The sequence below is a fragment of the Ascaphus truei genome, chromosome 14 (assembly GCF_040206685.1).
Source record: "Ascaphus truei isolate aAscTru1 chromosome 14, aAscTru1.hap1, whole genome shotgun sequence".
NCBI classification, from domain to species: Eukaryota; Metazoa; Chordata; class Amphibia; order Anura; family Ascaphidae; genus Ascaphus; species Ascaphus truei.
In genome coordinates this window covers 52,479,305-52,496,765 of record NC_134496.1, presented here as the reverse complement: position 1 = coordinate 52,496,765, position 17,461 = coordinate 52,479,305, and the positions used below count along the sequence as shown (strand labels likewise).

The 17,461-nt window shown below is 42.4% G+C and overlaps 1 protein-coding gene across 5 annotated transcripts in view; it reads left to right on the top strand.

Moving 5' to 3' along the window:
* The window catches only part of LOC142466165 (uncharacterized), a 206,534-nt gene that overhangs the window by 80,940 nt on the left and 108,133 nt on the right, over positions 1 to 17,461 (top strand). For 4 of the 5 annotated variants that reach the window (XM_075570994.1, XM_075570995.1, XM_075570993.1 and 1 more), the window contains 7 exons: positions 340 to 398; positions 738 to 916; positions 1,808 to 1,964; positions 2,531 to 2,713; positions 4,469 to 4,512; positions 4,631 to 4,737; positions 6,287 to 7,260. The exons of the other annotated variant lie outside the window; for it this stretch is intronic. In XM_075570994.1, coding sequence (XP_075427109.1) covers positions 340 to 398; positions 738 to 916; positions 1,808 to 1,964; positions 2,531 to 2,713; positions 4,469 to 4,512; positions 4,631 to 4,716 — 708 coding nt within the window. In that variant the 3' untranslated portion in view covers positions 4,717 to 4,737; positions 6,287 to 7,260. Of the gene's footprint in view, positions 1 to 339; positions 399 to 737; positions 917 to 1,807; positions 1,965 to 2,530; positions 2,714 to 4,468; positions 4,513 to 4,630; positions 4,738 to 6,286; positions 7,261 to 17,461 lie in introns of those variants that run through there. 5 annotated transcript variants of the gene reach the window in all.

The following is a 17,461-nucleotide window of genomic DNA, read 5'->3' as shown; positions in this document are numbered from 1 at the left end:
GCGTAACCTCATTTCAGACAGCAAACTATGAGGGGATTCACCCAGCTCAGATAATGGGTGTCTGGGCAGTTAGCGCCCCCCGATCGCGCTCTGATACCCATTATCAGAGATGCATGAAACCCCCTATACACCATATATAAGATGTCATATAACGTCCTCCAGACATACAGTACCACACATATTGTATTAAGGTTTTTACTTCTTTTTAGCGCTACAGTCGTGTTGCAAAGAAATAACTCAACGATCCTGTTAGGACTGCAGGCCACATAATATCTTAATGCTGGCACTTCCTGGTATTAATGTAATAACCTTACTAATGAAACACCTGTGTCTCTCCAGGTTCAGCAAGTCATGGATGAGATTTCAATACCCGGTTTTAATAGCATCAGTAATTTCCGGTGAGTACAAGCTGCTGCCATTACCACGTGATCTCCTTCTCCCATTAGGACCATGAGAGTCTGGGGATGTTTTTAAGTCTCCGTGTTGCACAGCTGCAAGTCTGATGTAAGAAAACAGCACAGGATTGATCAATGCTACGGAAAGAATTGTATCTGCTGCCTTGATACGTTCGCTGCTGTGTTTGTTCTGGTTTTGTAATCCGGAGACTTTGATAAATAGCTCGGCCTTTGTATTTATTTGTGTCCTTGGGTTAACTGAATCTCTGAATAAACACCCTCAGGGGTCAGTTTCTGCCGGTGCTTTGAGATTCATTTCCTCGCTCTTACATTCTGTTGTAGAAATGGATTGGAAAATTTCATATCAACCCTCACCTCTGAATTTAACTACACCGCGAACATCACGGCGATTAGGAAGCTGAATGAGGAATTACTGGGTATCATCAAGGAATTCATTCTGAAGCAACCTCGCACATCTGTTCCAAATATTAGAATTGAGGACGTCACAGACGGTGACAGCAGTGAGTCTTGTGCATAATTTAATTGTATCAAGATTGGGTTACAGGTGGAAATGAGTTCTGCATGCACCACATGGCATTATGGGTGGATGTATTTGTTAGTGTGTGGGTTTTAATAATATACAAAGATGTGAGTTTAATACTGCGTGTAATGAGGTATTAATGCCTTACACATATAAAGGTCTTCTATATACTGAAGTGCACAGGCTTTTTGTGTAAATGTGATGAAAACATTTTCATATCTTCGTTGTAAACGGTTTAATCACTACAGAGAGCTAAATAATGGAAAAGAAAAACTTGTATGACTAAACTTGCCTCATCCCCTCTCCAATCCCTTCTGTGTAATACAGCAGCTGGAATGTTGTATTTCCCAGTGTGCACTGATTCTTGTACAGTGGTACAATTAGTGGCACAAACCTTGTATGGGATAATTCGTCGCTATATACAGCAGATTCATTATTACATCAGATGAATGTAACAGAAATGTTATTAATTTGTTATTGATTAAATTAGGGCTCCAGTTTTTTTTTAAATGTGGGAAAGAACAAATGAACGCATTAATATTCTAAGAGCTGTTTTAACAGGTAAGTAAGTAAAGAGTTTTGAGTATCCATAAAACAGCCAATGAAAGTGCTCAGTGTCAGACACCTGTGTGTGAGGCCCCTCTGATAGCAAAGTGACAGAGTCTGTGATCTGTGGGTGCAATCTGATCTGCTTAACCCTGTCACTGCTAGCAGAATCAGCCCTGCATTGCAGCACACCACTGGTTCCTCTTGGAATTAAGGGTGAAGCACCCGAGTTATCATGAAAAGACCACACTGTCACAACCCATCTCTCTGCTAAAGAAGTTCCCAGGCTTTATGTTTGCTAATATGTAACCACTCATTTCTTCAGGGTCGCTGGCGGAACTGCGGGGATATTTCTCCTGTGATGTATTTGGGTACGGTGGATACACGTTGGACAATAACACATTAGAATGTGTGTCAGTGTGCAGGAGTTATTGTAAGAATGGTGCCATCTGTCAGCAGCTGCAGAATGAGACTATCTGCAGGTGAGTAGCCCCCGGTGGGGTTAGTACATGTTACATGCAACGTGTGGGATCTATTTCATGGAATCATTCTGGCATTTAACAATAAGACTGGATTTACATCTTTGAGGTTATTGATCCTGTTAAAGAGTCAGATCCCATTAGGGGAGGTTTATCCCAATGAATGAGAGTAAGTGGTATCAGAAATGAGCGAACATTACAGGCATGTAACATGTAGAAATTCCCCCCCCAAAAATAATGAATTCATAACACATATTGTTGGGTGGGATAAATGAGGGATTGTAAGATCATCTAATCAAGATGTGTATTGGGAATCAGGGGTAAAACAGTTATATTTTTAAATATAAACAAGATAATGTTTAGTTTTAGGAATAACACAGAAGCAAATAAAACGCACAATCTGTATATTCATTCTATTATTTTTTTTTATTACTGTAACTGAAGTTATTTTTGTATTGAAATGTAAGTGTTTACTTCACAATGGCAAAAAGAGACCAGACATGTATTTTCATGGTGAGTAGAGTTGATTTCTGGCTGCATTAACCCCGCACGTTTTTGTCTTACCTCAGGTGTGTCCCCTTCACCATGTACACCACCTCCGGGAGGCAGTGTGAGACCCTCTCCATGAACCTGAACGCTTTCTTCGGGATATTATTCGGAGCTCTGGCCTTCCTCTTCCTTCTCATGTTGGGCATTGGACTCGCTGTCTACTTCTGCCGCAAGAAGAAAGGTGGCGAAGAGGACACGGAAAGGTGTGTGACACAGATGTGTCTGGGGCTTATATATTCTATAAAGAAGAGACCCTTCTGAAAAAAGGAATTTCCTTTTCTTTTCCATATATGTGCAAGGGATTTTTGTAGGTGCAGATTTTTACACACACAGTGAACCCCATTATAACGCGATGCTTGGGGGCCACAGAATGAGACCGCATTATTATCAAGATCATGACTTAAAAAAAAAAAAAAAAAAAGGCGCCGCGATAACTCTCCCAGCTCTCCCTGAAGCCAGTGAAGCGGTAGCCCCCCCACACAGCACTACCCCGCATCTGCAGCAGCAGTAGCAGCTGATCTGTGTGCTGTGCAGAGAAGCTGTGAGTCTGCGAGAGGTGGGGGGAAGGATCTCACAGAGTCAGGAGAAGCCGGGCAGGAACCAGCTCCCTTTTCTCCTCCCCCCCAGTGGAGGTACAGGGAGGGAGAGAGAGAGGTGTGTGTGTGTAAGAGTGACAGACTGAGGGGACAGTGTGTGTGTGTGTTTATATATGTATATGTGTATATATATGTGTGTATATATATATGTGTGTGTGTGTATATGTCTGTTTGTGTAGCTGGACATTCCTCTCAGCAAATCCTGGCAGATTGCCCACAAAAAAAAATCAAAAAAAAAAAATCTTTAAAGTTTTTTATTTATTTTTATACGTGAGCCACGCTCACACCCTGTTATATGCGGATATGCATTGTAGCAGATCGCGCTATAACGGGGTTGAGCTGTATATGGAAGCAACCAAGTACACAGAGACATAGATTCCGGACACAGTGCAAAGAAATATGATACAAGATGAGATATTAAAATTAACGTTGAAAGTGAGGCAGCCCTAACACGAAAAGTTGGCAATCAAAGGTCCAGATCCACAAAGGGTGCTAAGCTTTATTTCATGTGAATGGAAGTGGAGGCATGCTAAAGCTTAGCACCCAATGGGGATCTGTACCTTAGTGTTTCAATGTGAAACCTGCAGACACAATGAGACTGCACGTACTCTAAGTGTGTGGCAGGACAGCCTGTAGGCGAGGTCAGACAATAGTCCACATGTGCAGTTTCAGGTTAAAGCAAATGTTGAGTGGTTTTATTTCTTCACAGCACAACTAAACATTTGGGCACACTGTCCCTTTAAGGCAAAACAAAACTCACCTACTCCCCATTGGGAGAACTTGCTAAACACTCCAAGCCCTATCTATCGGGCTGGCTGGCTATGTCCAGTTCCCAAACCCTAAACATACACCACAATAGTTATGGAACGATATAAAAGTCCTTACTGTATATTTGTTTGGGAATTTCTGTCCCTAGAGAGAGTTTAGGAAATCCTTCTGGATAGGAACTTGCACAGGACAGCTCTGTAGTCTGAGTCTGCCACCTTCTACAAGCATTAGCCTCCTTATCAAGCTGGTGGTCAGCTGTCTCCGCTTACTTCCTGACTGCCCACCTATTCTTACTTCGTTAACCTTCTGAGTGCTGGATGAAGGACTCAGATGTAGGTTTCCCAGGCATAATTATCAGTACCTGACTTCACCCTGCCACAAAGTGCATAGAATTGTAAGTACATTTCTTATAGAAAGGCAAGTACTTCTGTAGTGGATAGTGTGCTCGTGTTAAGAAACTTTGTAAATAAAATGTAGTGGCACTCAGTACCCAGTAGTATCCCCGTATTGACACATTAGGATCTCAGTCTGGTTCAGTAGGCTGGGTTTCCCTATCGCCCTTTTATTTAATGTAACCATCCTTTCTCACTGCAGGCTTTCCAGGACGGAGTTTCTGTGGAAGAGCAGCCCATTCTCCTGTGAGTACATGTCTTTCTCCTCTACCTGTATATAATGCCACTGAATAGTATTACTTTCAATGCCAGTAACAATGTGTTACACTCAGCACCTCACTGCTCTGTGCATGCGTTTCCCCAGCCTTCAGCAAGATGAAAGAATCAACAATACCAACGTCCTCTTCAGTATCAGATCCGAATCTAGTCAGCTGGAAACCACATTTATAGAAAATTGACTCATTAACAGAGGTAAATATAATTGCATAGACTACATCAAAATGTAACCACATTTAACTATAGCCTGGGTCCCCTTGGTCCCCTGTTTGTCCCCTTACCTTTCCATAGGAGTATAGCACAGCAGGGGAACTACAAGTTTCAACAGCCTCAGGGGCTGCAGGACGCGTTGCCAGGCAACCAATAGGGCTGAGAGATATGGCAGTTAGAATTCTGACAGTTGGGATTCTGACAGTTAAAGGGACTGCTAGTTGGAAGCTGGACACTGAAGGGGTAGGGTGTGAGTGTGTAGGTGCCTGTGGCATCTGCACTAGGCCAGAGACCCCGATAGGCCCTAGCTAGGCCCAACTCCCCTCAGTTTGTTGCTGCTACAGGGTCAGACCCAGAAGATAGGGAAACTGCCCCTGCAGCATGCAGTGAGGGACACAGACAGGACACAGCAGCATCCTGGCTCTTGGGGATCTGGGACCAGACCACCCCCACGGAAGAGACTGTCCTTGAGGTGGACATCCCACGCTGATCATCGTTGCATCCGTGTACCCCATCGCAGGACGCGGCATGCTGGGTGCGGATGCACCCGGCAGGTACCCCACGCACAAGTGCACCAATATACACTATAGTGGCAGCGCTGACCACATACAAGGGTGAGGGGTTATATCCTTGTTGACACTAGAGTGGTTGGGTGCCTGAGGGCCCCATCAGGTACTGTGGGGACTGTGAAAAAGTGTGTGGGACACTGGGCGGGTGGTTATGACCGTGCAAGGCCTTGTGGGTAGGCTGTAACCAGTAGCCATATTATCGTTCTGTAGTAAAGTTGTTATTTTATGTTTTACCCATTGTGTGTAATTATTGTATAAGTATATGTACATAGGTCCTGTAACGGGTAATTCCACACGGTAGAATCCATTGCAGGTGGAGGCGCTGAAGAACACCGTACCAGTTACACCCCAGGCTCCCTGCAGCGGAGGCTCAGACCTCCTGTGAGCCACAGGTATTGCACCACACACACCGTAGCCACACATTCTCCAAGGGAGTGGGGGAAGTGTGCTACATAACCTATTAGTCTGCAGTATGTTTTGATGTCCATGTGGCAGTGTGGGTAGCAGTGTTGGTCCTTTCTTCCATTTGGTAAAATAACAAACGAAGGAGAAGGAGTAGGCCGTGTGGTACCTGCTACTGGACTGACGAGTGGTTCATATGTTACAAGATTTGCGAACTCTTAGGGTTCTTCGGCGGGTATGGGAGAAATATGGAAACAGAGGTTTTATATTTCTTTTTTGACCTGATGAAGGACCCTGAGGGGTTGGAAAGCTTGTAACACATCAACTACTCGTTGGGCCAATAAGAAGTATCATACCCCCTACTCCCTCTCCCTCTCCCTTCTTTGTTATATTGTGTCCCTGGCAGAGAATGTATGAAACCCTTTCTTCTCATAGATCTTTTAGAGTAAAGATTTGAAGCTGTTTCTACCCCAGAGATACCTACAAACCAAGTATCTTTAATGTAACTTTACTCTCCAGACCAGGCCAGCTGCCAGATAACCACCTGTCTGTTTGTTTTCCAGGTAAAGATAAAAAGGCCGGACATTAAAATCTGAAGAAAACAAAAAGTTTCTCAATTAAGTTTTAGCCGGATTTCTAAAACTGAGACTTCAACCGTGCTAAAATGCAGCACAGCCGGACTGCCTAATGGGTGAAGGGGTAACATGCCATTTTCACCAATTCATTTGCCATTCTATTATATACGGGAGCTGCCTTCATATCTGGGAAAGGGACCGGGCCTTTCAGTAAAAGATAAAAGGGAGCGATGGATTAAGGACCAGACGGTGACCACACTGTGCATTCTGTCGTTGGGAGGAATGTTGGTTTTTACCATGGGACCAAATCCCGCCCTTTACCAAGGAGTCTTTATAATTTGTTACCATGTTTATTTCTACTTCTTCCCAAACCCCCAGACAGGAGCTTTCACATGCTGTGTGAGGTAACGCCAGCTCAGGCCTGGGAGTTACACGTATGTAACAAGACTGAAGGACAATGACGGGTAGATGTGCTAACATTGATACAGCCAGTAACATGTACATTGTGTCTCTAACCCTGACTCCTCTTTCTTTGATGTAGCCCCTCCCCTATCACTTACTTACGTGTGTGGGGCGCAGATCCACACAACGCACCTTAATACTACGCCATGAAAAATATACAGATCTGTGAATGCCTCAACAATATTCTACATAATGTCCAGTCTGGGGACATGATAAAAAGACCGTAATATCCAGATTTGCACAATACATGATGTATCTCTGCTTGCCTATTGTTAATAATGAAGAATATATTTTTATAAAATTTGTATTAATTTATCATGAACTCTATGACATGCTGCACATATTATACAATGTATCAGCGCTCCGGGATATGATGTTGTGATTGTAAAGAAAGGATGATGGGATGTTTTGTCTTATTTATGTTAATGACAATTTTAACATATTTTTAATATTTTTAATAAACCTATATATTCTATATTTAATGACAAAGTTGTGTTGTTAAATCACTTACAAGGACAATGCGTCCCGTCCTCCGCACATGTGCGGTCTGTCATTGTAAAGGGTGTGACGCATTTCTCATTGCGCACGTGTGAAACGTTTGGTTAACTCGTGTACACACTATCATGTATTAATTCACATATGCACTATAGGTTTGTGTGTGGTTGTATTTGCAGAATAGGTACTACTGTACCAGTAAGATTTAGTTTGCATTTAACCTTGGTTTTGTCTACACACTAAGAGGGACCTGGCTTTCCCACACCCATGTTCCCCCGGTGCTACAGGTCTCACCCATGTCAGAAGGGATTGGAGTAGAGATACTTAGTGAATGAGTTGGAATCTGGACTAGGGGTCATTTCTATATCGTGTAAAGCAGCCGGTCACACAGAAATCGAACAGATAAAAGAATGGGCTTGATTGGAGGCTTTTAGTTAATTGTGACAATTTAGACTGAATCTGTTTGACATACTGTCTGTCCTAGACAAGGGGGGGGGCTCAACTCCAGTCCTCAACACCCTCCCCCTCAACAGGTCAGGTTTTAAGGATATCCCAGGTTCAGCACAGGTGGCTCAATCAGAGGCTCAGTCGAAGGCAGAGTCTCTGATTGAGCCGCCTGTGCTGAAGCAGGGATATCCTGAAAACCTGACCTGTTGGGTGGGGGTTTCTTGAGGATTGGAGTTGAGCCCCCGCTGGTCTCGACTACACATCGCACAAAATTGTCTTCTGACAATAAAAACGTACTATTACTACAAAATGTAAGTTCTCCGAAAAAGATAAAGGTAAATCAGGTGCATTGTGAAAGATAAACTGGGAGCGTTAACAAAAATGGAAATGATTCACTGGTAGAGTAGTAGGGTAGACCAAGGTGGTATCCAATCTACAATACGCCAATTTACTATGTAATATATCAGCACAGGTAACCTAACAGTGTTATTACCCAACTGCTCCTGATTTACCCGTATACTACTATACTGTAGAGAGCATGGTTACTGTAATCCCAACCTTGACTGGTATAATTATTATTAAGTATTGTAATGAAAAAAGCGCTCAGAGCTACAGAACTGGTGGTGAGGTTATAATACTACTACTAGTACTTAAACAAAACATAAAATAACAGCGCCAAGCAAGTATTGAGTATTCAATGAATGTGAGGGAATACCTACTTAAATAAAATGTGCCATAGGACAAAGCACAATAAACAGACAGACACACAACATGTATGACAAGGAAAAAAGTGGGAATGGAAAAAGGAATGGAAAGAAGGGGAAATGGAAGGAATAGGAAAGGGAAAGCCAAAAATAATAATAAACCTTGAAAATAAAGTAGATTAAAAAAACTGGAACGCCCAGACAGCTATCCGCAGGATCAACCCCTTCCTCGATAATTCTAGAAAACCAAAGAGGACGGAGCGAGCTCCGTAGTGTAAATAGTAAAAGGTTTATTACCGCAATGATAAAATCAGGTCACTCACAACAAATCAGTGAATTATGCGCGTTGAACATGCACTCGGGTCCCCTTGTGATTCTCCTGCCGGTACTGAACTCTAATCTTGCAGCTGGAGGTGTGGGATATCCTTCCGCATGTACAGCCGCGTAGCTTTGATAGTGTGCGTCCACACAGCGGTCCCCCGGCACAGCGGTATACGTTCCCTCAGTTCCCGGAGCTCCCTTCCGTAGTAACCAACAGAGATAGAGGCAAGGTCCAGGCTCAGCCCAATCAGTGTTTTAACCCTTACGCGTTTCGTCGCTACGGTATTGGCGACTTCATCACAGACACACACAATACATGCACCAGGTGAATCCCTGCATCACGCCATCCTCGGGCACAACCTACTGTCATTCCTGTCTTACCTGGGTCAGAGAGCAGCAGACTCTTGGTGCAAGAGAAGCGAGGAAGGGGTCTCTTTAAACCCACCAAATAGTTAAATAATGAGTATTAATATCACCAGGGAATATGTTCCCTTGTGAAACGCGTTGGAAGAGAAGCAGAGGTGTTGGAGTGCCGTCTGTCTATTGGAAGCCAGGCAGTAATGTCATCAAGGTCATCAAGGTCGACCAAGACTCAGATGGAGCTGTGATCCATCAGACCTTTCTCTGTCTCCTAGGTGCACCTGCCCCAATGATCACCTCATGCTGCCCTCACTATGCCCCCCCATGTGCTTCTTCACCCCTCTCTACCCTCTGGCTGCACCTCCCCCAGTCACAGTGCCCCCACACCATGCTCCAGCAATACCACTGAGGTGGTGTAGCATGCATGAGGGGATGATGTCCTGCCACAGAATTTTACGGGGATACTGTGACTGAAGGGGGGGGGAGTGATCATGACAGAGACAGAGGTGCATCCAGGGGGCAGAGAGAGGTTAAGCAGTATGGGGGCGGGGGGCTACGGGGACACTAAGAGAAGTGCAGCAGCATGTGGGGTGGTTGGAGGTAGGTGGAGTCAGGGAGGGGGGCACAGTACAGCAGGATTAGGGGGCAGGGAGGCTGCTAAGTCTTTGCTACTTTGTCTCACTGATTTTTAAATGCAAATAACCTTTTCTTTGACCTTGAGCCAGAGTAAGTCCCCAGTGCCGGGCATCACATGACTGAGGGGTGCGATGCTGTTATATTCATGGTCAGACATTTATTGTTCCGCCATTCTCTTTCACCACATTTCACATTGCTTTATTGCAGCCCTTTGCGTAATGTTCCTGTAACTTCTCACCTGCACAATAATAAAAGGCAGTTATATAAAAGGCAGCTGACTGGAACTGAGAGTTATTTTTACACTTGGAGACATGTATAAATGTTCACTATAAAACCTAATTTCTCTGTCCCCATCATACGTTCCCTGATGCACCATAACCAAGAGGAAAAACAAACTGTGCGGCAGTGCCCAATAAAACAATAAAACTGATCAAAGGATGTTATTAATAATACGAATTAAGTAAAGTGTCACCTAGCAAGGTCAGAAAGTTCCATATGGTGATAATGAACTTCCCCCACAGCAAAGTCATCCACTCTCGTCAGAGAAAACAAGGTGCACCTGAGATCTTCTAGAACGTAGCAAGATGATGTAATGGCTCACACACACACACACACACACACACACACACACACACACACACACACACACACACACACACACACACACACACACACACACACACACACACACACACACACACACACACACACACACACACACACACACACACACACACACACACACACACACACACACACACTCGTGATATTTCAGGAATCAACAAAAGACAGGGGAGCCCAATGCTACATCCAATTGACAAAACATATAAAGTAATAATTATAAAGTTTAAATACTTCAATAATAATAATATTTACTTTGTTAAACCCTTTGGCCAAAGCATCATAAGCCAGCATACCACGTCAAGGTATAACCAAAATTAATGCAGGTCCTACACTACACTGTGTGGCACCTCCCCCCAGAACTCATTCCTCCTCCTCACCTTTTTAACTTGGGAGGTCTTTTCACTTTGTGCAAAGAACAGGATCTACTATGGTTCTTTCCCCTCATACAGGGGTAAAGGGAAGGGCTCACAGTGTAGTGTAGGACCTGCATTCATTTTGGTTATACCTTGACGTGGTATGCTGGCTTATGATGCTTTGGCCAAAGGGTTTAACCAAGTAAATGTTATTATTATTGAAGTATTTAAACTGTATACTTATTTCTTTATATGTTTTGTCAATTGGATGTAGCATTGGGCTCCCCTGTCTTTTGTTGTATACATTTGCCACGCCCAGTAGCTCTCTTTTTGACATAAATATATACTCATGATATGATGGGTGTGGGAGTTTGAGCTAGCTGGGAATGTGTGTGGTAATCAATTTCAGGAATCAGGATGGCATTCAAGCTCAAGTTCCGACATCCCATTGTGTGCAGGCTCCACCTCCCGCGCTTCCGAAGAGCAGTCAGTATTATTATTATTATTACTTCTTCGGCCCAGGAGAGCAGCTTGTGATGGACTTCTTCAAAGAGCAACAAGTCTATACGTCTCCCGGACCAGTATAGCCCAAAGAAGTTTGTTCTACATGATTACATTAGGCAGCTCCTCTCTCATACTGTATGTGTCATGAGCATGTTCTGTGAGCTTAAGTATCTGACCTCATGTACATCATAAGGATGAGTGGTAATGAAAAGATTATTTCACTGAATCCACGTTTGACGCTTACGGTGCACATTGAGAAAAATAAGGTTTGTGCATTTGTACATAGGGGCAAAATAGTGCAATATAAATTGAGATATATGTTCATGCCAACAATTCCAACGCTTTGTACCGAGGCTCCGTATCGTTTATTATCAAATAAAATTATAAGACAAAATGCAGATGAACTGATTTCTCATAAACAGAATGCTGCAGTTACTCCAAATATACCCTGACCAGCAGGCTGTCATAAAGGCATTATAATAATATGTTCTTGTATAGCACTGCTAATTGTACGCAGCGCTTTACAGAGACATTTTGCAGGCACAGGTCCCTGCCCTGTAGAGCTTACAATCTATGTTTTTGGTGCCTGAGGCACAGGGAGATAAAGTGACTTGCCCAAGGTCACAAGGAGCTGATACTGGGAATTGAACCAAGCCCCCGTGCAGCAATCTCAGTGTCAGTCAGTGTCTTTACTCACTGAGCCACTCCTTCTCCATTGCAAGAACAAGCACAGTATCAGCCATTTTAAGAGTCCAAGATAAAAAGACATGAATATTTCACAACTTGAGAATTTTGTAATATTAATAAACACACAATCCCAGCAAGCTCAAGAACCCCCAAATCCACCACATCATATATACAGCACATATATATGTGTCAAAAATGAGTGCTACTGAGTGTGGACAAATGTATACAGCAAAAGACACAAATGCCCAGTGCTGCATCAAAAGTGACAGAATATGTAGTACAATTCCAGATTAGCACGGAAGTATTGTACTATGTATTCTGTCACTTTGATGTAACACTGGGAATTTCTGTCTTTTATTGAATTTTGTAATTACTTCTCAGGCCCGATATGTTTCACAACCTGACTATCCGTTCATTGTTACTATTTCCAAATCGTTTTTGCCGGTTTTTAATACGAAAATGCTTGTGCATTATTGTCTAATTTCATCTCCTTTTTAATGTTTTTTTTTATGTTGAACCTAGCGTACACCTTAAAGTCTGTTGCTATGTACCGTGTCTATCAAAAATGGATTTAATTATTTGAAATGGCATGTTAACAAAATGTTTTATTTTCACAGTATGGCTATTATTATTATTATTATTATTATTATTATTATTATTGTGGCTATAGACATTATTTATATTCACTAATACTAGTTATAAATAAAAAAATAAATGTAATTCTGTTTTAATTTAAATTGTATCAATATGGAATTTAACAAATTAATTTCAAACAAACGATGAGGTATATGCACAGTCACATAACGATCTTTATACTATACATGGGGGACAGTTTATGAAGATTCCTAATACATTTTAAAGCAAGACTTTTGATGCACAAAGAAATTAGATCTTAGTACAGTACATACTATATAAGGACCAATATATTATATATCCTCAAATTTAGAGGGTGCGAACAATTCACGTGCAGCAACCTACCTGCCAATTCAGCATTACCCTGCATTCCACATTCATATCATTGTTTTAAATGTTTTATAGGTAGCTGCGCATTTTATAAAACTATAAGGTATTCCATATACAGCTATGTGGACGGGGAGTGTTTGCAGCAATTAACATGTAAACCATTTTACAGAGTACATAAGAGTTGTATATAAATGTTTATAGCATAATAAATGTAACACAAACCTGAGTCAGGTCTCTCACACATGTACATATACAGTATTTGTGTGGGTGATAGAGTTTCACCTTACCTCTTGTACCCCAGGCTCTGCATTATCTCACTACCCCAGGTGGGGAATGGATTTCAGCCGCTGCTGACCTTACCCAGATAATACATACTGTACTCTACGCCTTAATTGATACAAGTGTTGCGATCTACACCAACAGACTCACTCTGAATCATGTACTCTACAGCAGTGATTGCGATGCTTATATCACAGGCAGCAATATTGTTACAATACACGGTATTAATTGTATGATCACATAATAATTATGTACCTATTTGCGTATTATATCCATAACGATTACATTGGCTTCCGAGGGGGTGTATCTCAGACTATCCTATTTGAGATATCACTGAGACACATTGGAATTGTACTTACCTCACTGACGGTTATCCAATACTGTGACGGTTATCCAATACTGTGACGGTTATCCAATACCGTGACGGTTATCCAATACCGTGACGGTTATCCAATACCGTGACGGTTATCCAATACCGTGACGGTTATCCAATACCGTGACGGTTATCCAATACCGTGACGGTTATCCAATACCGTGACGGTTATCCAATACCGTGACGATTATCCAATACCGTGACGGTTATCCAATACCGTGACGGTTATCCAATACCGTGACGGTTATCCAATACAGTGACGGTTATCCAATACAGTGACGGTTATCCAATACCGTGACGGTTATCCAATACTGTGGACCTCTAAGTCTCCTCACCCTGTGGATCTTTAAATTGATCACTGTACATATATTCACTTGCGTCGTTGTTTATTAGTACTGTATCGTTAAAATGTTATTGTTTTTCATATTATGTAATTGATGACCTCATTACTCTACTATCTTTGTCAGCTTTTTTGGTAATATTGCTATTTAACTAGATCATCTCCTGCTTAACATTGCTACATTAAGAATATTAAGATTTCAGGACTACTTAAGTCTCAATATATTTCTACATCGAGAGTGCAGTTCAGTAAGGGATCCGGTGCGGGTGTAATGCTGCACACAGGAGACTAAGCAAATAATCCGGCGTGCTAAGGCCCAAACAAGAGAGGAATGGATCAGTCAGTAGAGACGGGGACACAGTGTTTTTTAGGAAGGAAAATCAGAAGGAGGAATAGTAAGACTAAAGACAGATGGGAACAGTTTATTTGAGGACAACAACCAGTATTAATACCTTAATAATTATTTTTGCTCAGAATTCCCAGCTGAAGGTGAGGGGGAGAGGGACCACAGATGAAGGTGAGGGGGGGTGGGACCACAGCTGAAGGTGAGGGGGAAAGGGGCCACAGCTGAAGGTGAGGGGGTGGGACCACAGCTGAAGGTGAGGGGAAGAGGGGCCACAGCTGAAGGTGAGGGGAAGAGGGGCCACAGCTGAAGGTGAGGGGGAGAGGGACCACAGCTAAAGGTGAGGGGGAGAGGGGCCACAGCTGAAGGTGAGGGGAGAGGGACCACAGCTGAAGGTGAGGGGAAGAAGGGGGACCACAGTTGGATAATAGGAATATAAATGGAAAGGAGTTGGACACAGGACCGGTTACAGGAGAACGTCCTACTGGGGCTTTCAGAACTGAAAGGGGACAGGTCAATGGTGCCCAGGTGGGAGACACCCAAGGATATTAGCAGAGCTGAGGGGAGCGCTGGCAACACCATTACCCAATCTATTTAACCAGTCACTACTGACAGGGGCAGTTCCACAAGACTTGGGAAGAGCAGGTGTAGTCCCACATCACAAAAGTGGAAGTAGGGAAGAGGCGGGTATCCTAAAACTGTCTACACTCATGCACAAGCATGAACGTGCAAGATTTCTACTAAGAACGCACAGATCTGGTTACCCTGCTGCTTCACTGTTACGATATCTGGCTAGTTTTTCCTGACTCATAAACTAGACCGAACAGTCTCCCCGAGCGCTCATATGGGCTTTCTATACCTGACCCAAACTGTTACTGAGATACTCCAGTAGCCACAACCAGAGCATCTACTATGCAATAGGGGATATTTTGGAGGCAGATGTTGTGTTGATATCAACTAGACTGTGGATCTTCCTCCTACCCTTACCTGATTTTAATATTTAATCACTACCTAGGAACCCCTCTGGGAGTTCAAACTACGAACTCATGGGGGGACATTGATCAGAGCATCTACTATGTTATAGGGGATATCTGGAGGCAGATTATATGTATTACCACAGTCTTAACATCAACTAGATTAGACCTATACCTCTGATTGTTACCTAGGAACCCCTCTGGTATCACACTAAGAACTCAATTGGGGACATTATTGCTAACTGGCTTAGTATTTTCATTACAGTTCATACAATTAATATAAATAACCTCTCAAACCCACAGGGCATTATCCCTGATCATTATTAATGAACCTCGCTGGCAGTTCACTCTTGAACTCATTCGGGGACATTGTTAATCCAGGTCACAACTAATAAAATAAGAAAGTTAATTCCTTGAGACTATGATCCTCGCTGGCAGTTCATTCCAGAACTCCAATTCAAGGATCTAATATTCTACCGTTTTGTCCTATATACCATCAGTACTTGTGGTGTTCTGTTTTACTCAATTTCGCTTACTTTAATTGTTCAACTGTTGAACTGCTCCAACAAAGTGTTAAACAGATTATCCACATCTGCCCTTTGGGCTATTATGAACATATTATTTAGCCACTATTTGTATAGCACTATCATCAGCAAGCTACTCATAAAAGTGACAGGCAACCGTGGATTTTAAGTTCTATACTACTAGTATCACCTAATGTGATTATTTGTATGATATAATGGAACAGTTCTTTAGATACCCGTTGAGCTTACTACGTGTTCCCCAATACGTGGTGGGAACGGAGTGATCACCTCTGATCTCTTTTTAACTATATCTTCAACTGACACACTCAGACCACCATAAGTATTCGCACTGCATCCAGAGTTCGATTTATAAATTCTTACTAGGATCACAGCTGCATCATAGTTGTTTTAATACCCAATATTTTATTATCCTTGTTGACATTAAAATAACATTTATTTTTAACTAACTCACCTATAAAAATCAGACGAGTTCTCGTACTAGGTCTCTTTTCTCCTTTTGTTCCTAAGAGACAGGTAACTACAGCCTAGTGATCCAACGTCAGACATGGGGAAATGCTTGGTAGCAGTGCTATAAGATACAATTGTTGACTATCCAGCTCAACAATCTACAAGATCCCAGGCAGCATGGGTTTACTGGGGGGAGTATAATATAACAGATCTATTCTGCACACAATAAAAATCAAATATCATACAATTACCGGTGCTCCAGGTATTCCCTGTCTGTAATCCAGAGTCAATAGAAGAAGTTACATACTAAATCTGGGCACTGCGGATTTTCCTAAACTCATTTATTGAGCCAAATTTTCGATGTTTCGGCCGATGCAACAACGGAGGCCGCCAGGATGATGTCACATGCCAACCGGGATACGCGTGTGATCATCAGAGGAATGAGGAGGACACCGGCGGATAATTACCAACGAGGGACAGCTTTGGATTTGGGGGCTATCAATGAGAGACACTTTGGGTGGTTTTGTTATGCCAGTTATACTTGAAAAGGGCAGTTGCATCGGCCGAAATGTCGAAAATCTGGCTCAATAAATTAGTTTTGGAAAATCCGTGGTGTCCTGATTTACTTTTCTGGGGGGAAGTTCAAGGTAAAAAAATAACCTAATTTTTTTTTTTGACATTGTGACTAAGAGAACAGATCAGGGTGGAGCAGTGAATGTAGCTTATCTACATTTTAGTAACTATCCCACATATAAGACTGATAAATAGGTTGCAATGTTTGGGATTGGACACTAAGATGATAGAATGGATAATACATTGGAGGAAGGATCGGAGACAGAGAGTTATGGTAAAAGGAGAACATTCAGAGAAGGGGAAGTAACCAGTGAGGTGCCTCAGGGATCTGTACTGGCACTGGCGCTCTTTAATATCTTTATTAGCGACATTACAAAATGGTTTGGAGGTGAAAGTGTCTATCTGCAGATGACCAAAAGGTCTACAACAGGGTTGACACTCCAGGGGGGGTAAATAAAATGGCTGACAATTTAGGTAGATTAGAGGAATGGTCAAGAATGCGGCAACAGCAATTTAATGGCAAAAAGTGCAAAATTATACACTTGGATCAAAAAAATCCAAAATCACGATACTGGATTAATAGCCCTATATAATGTCACGTACAATTTCAGCAGACTTAAAAGTAGGTGAGCAATGTAATAAAGTTATGCGTAAAGCCAGCAGGATGTTGTTTATGGAGAGGTTTCAGCAGAGAGACAAGTGGTGATGTCACTTTATAGATCAGTGGTGAGAC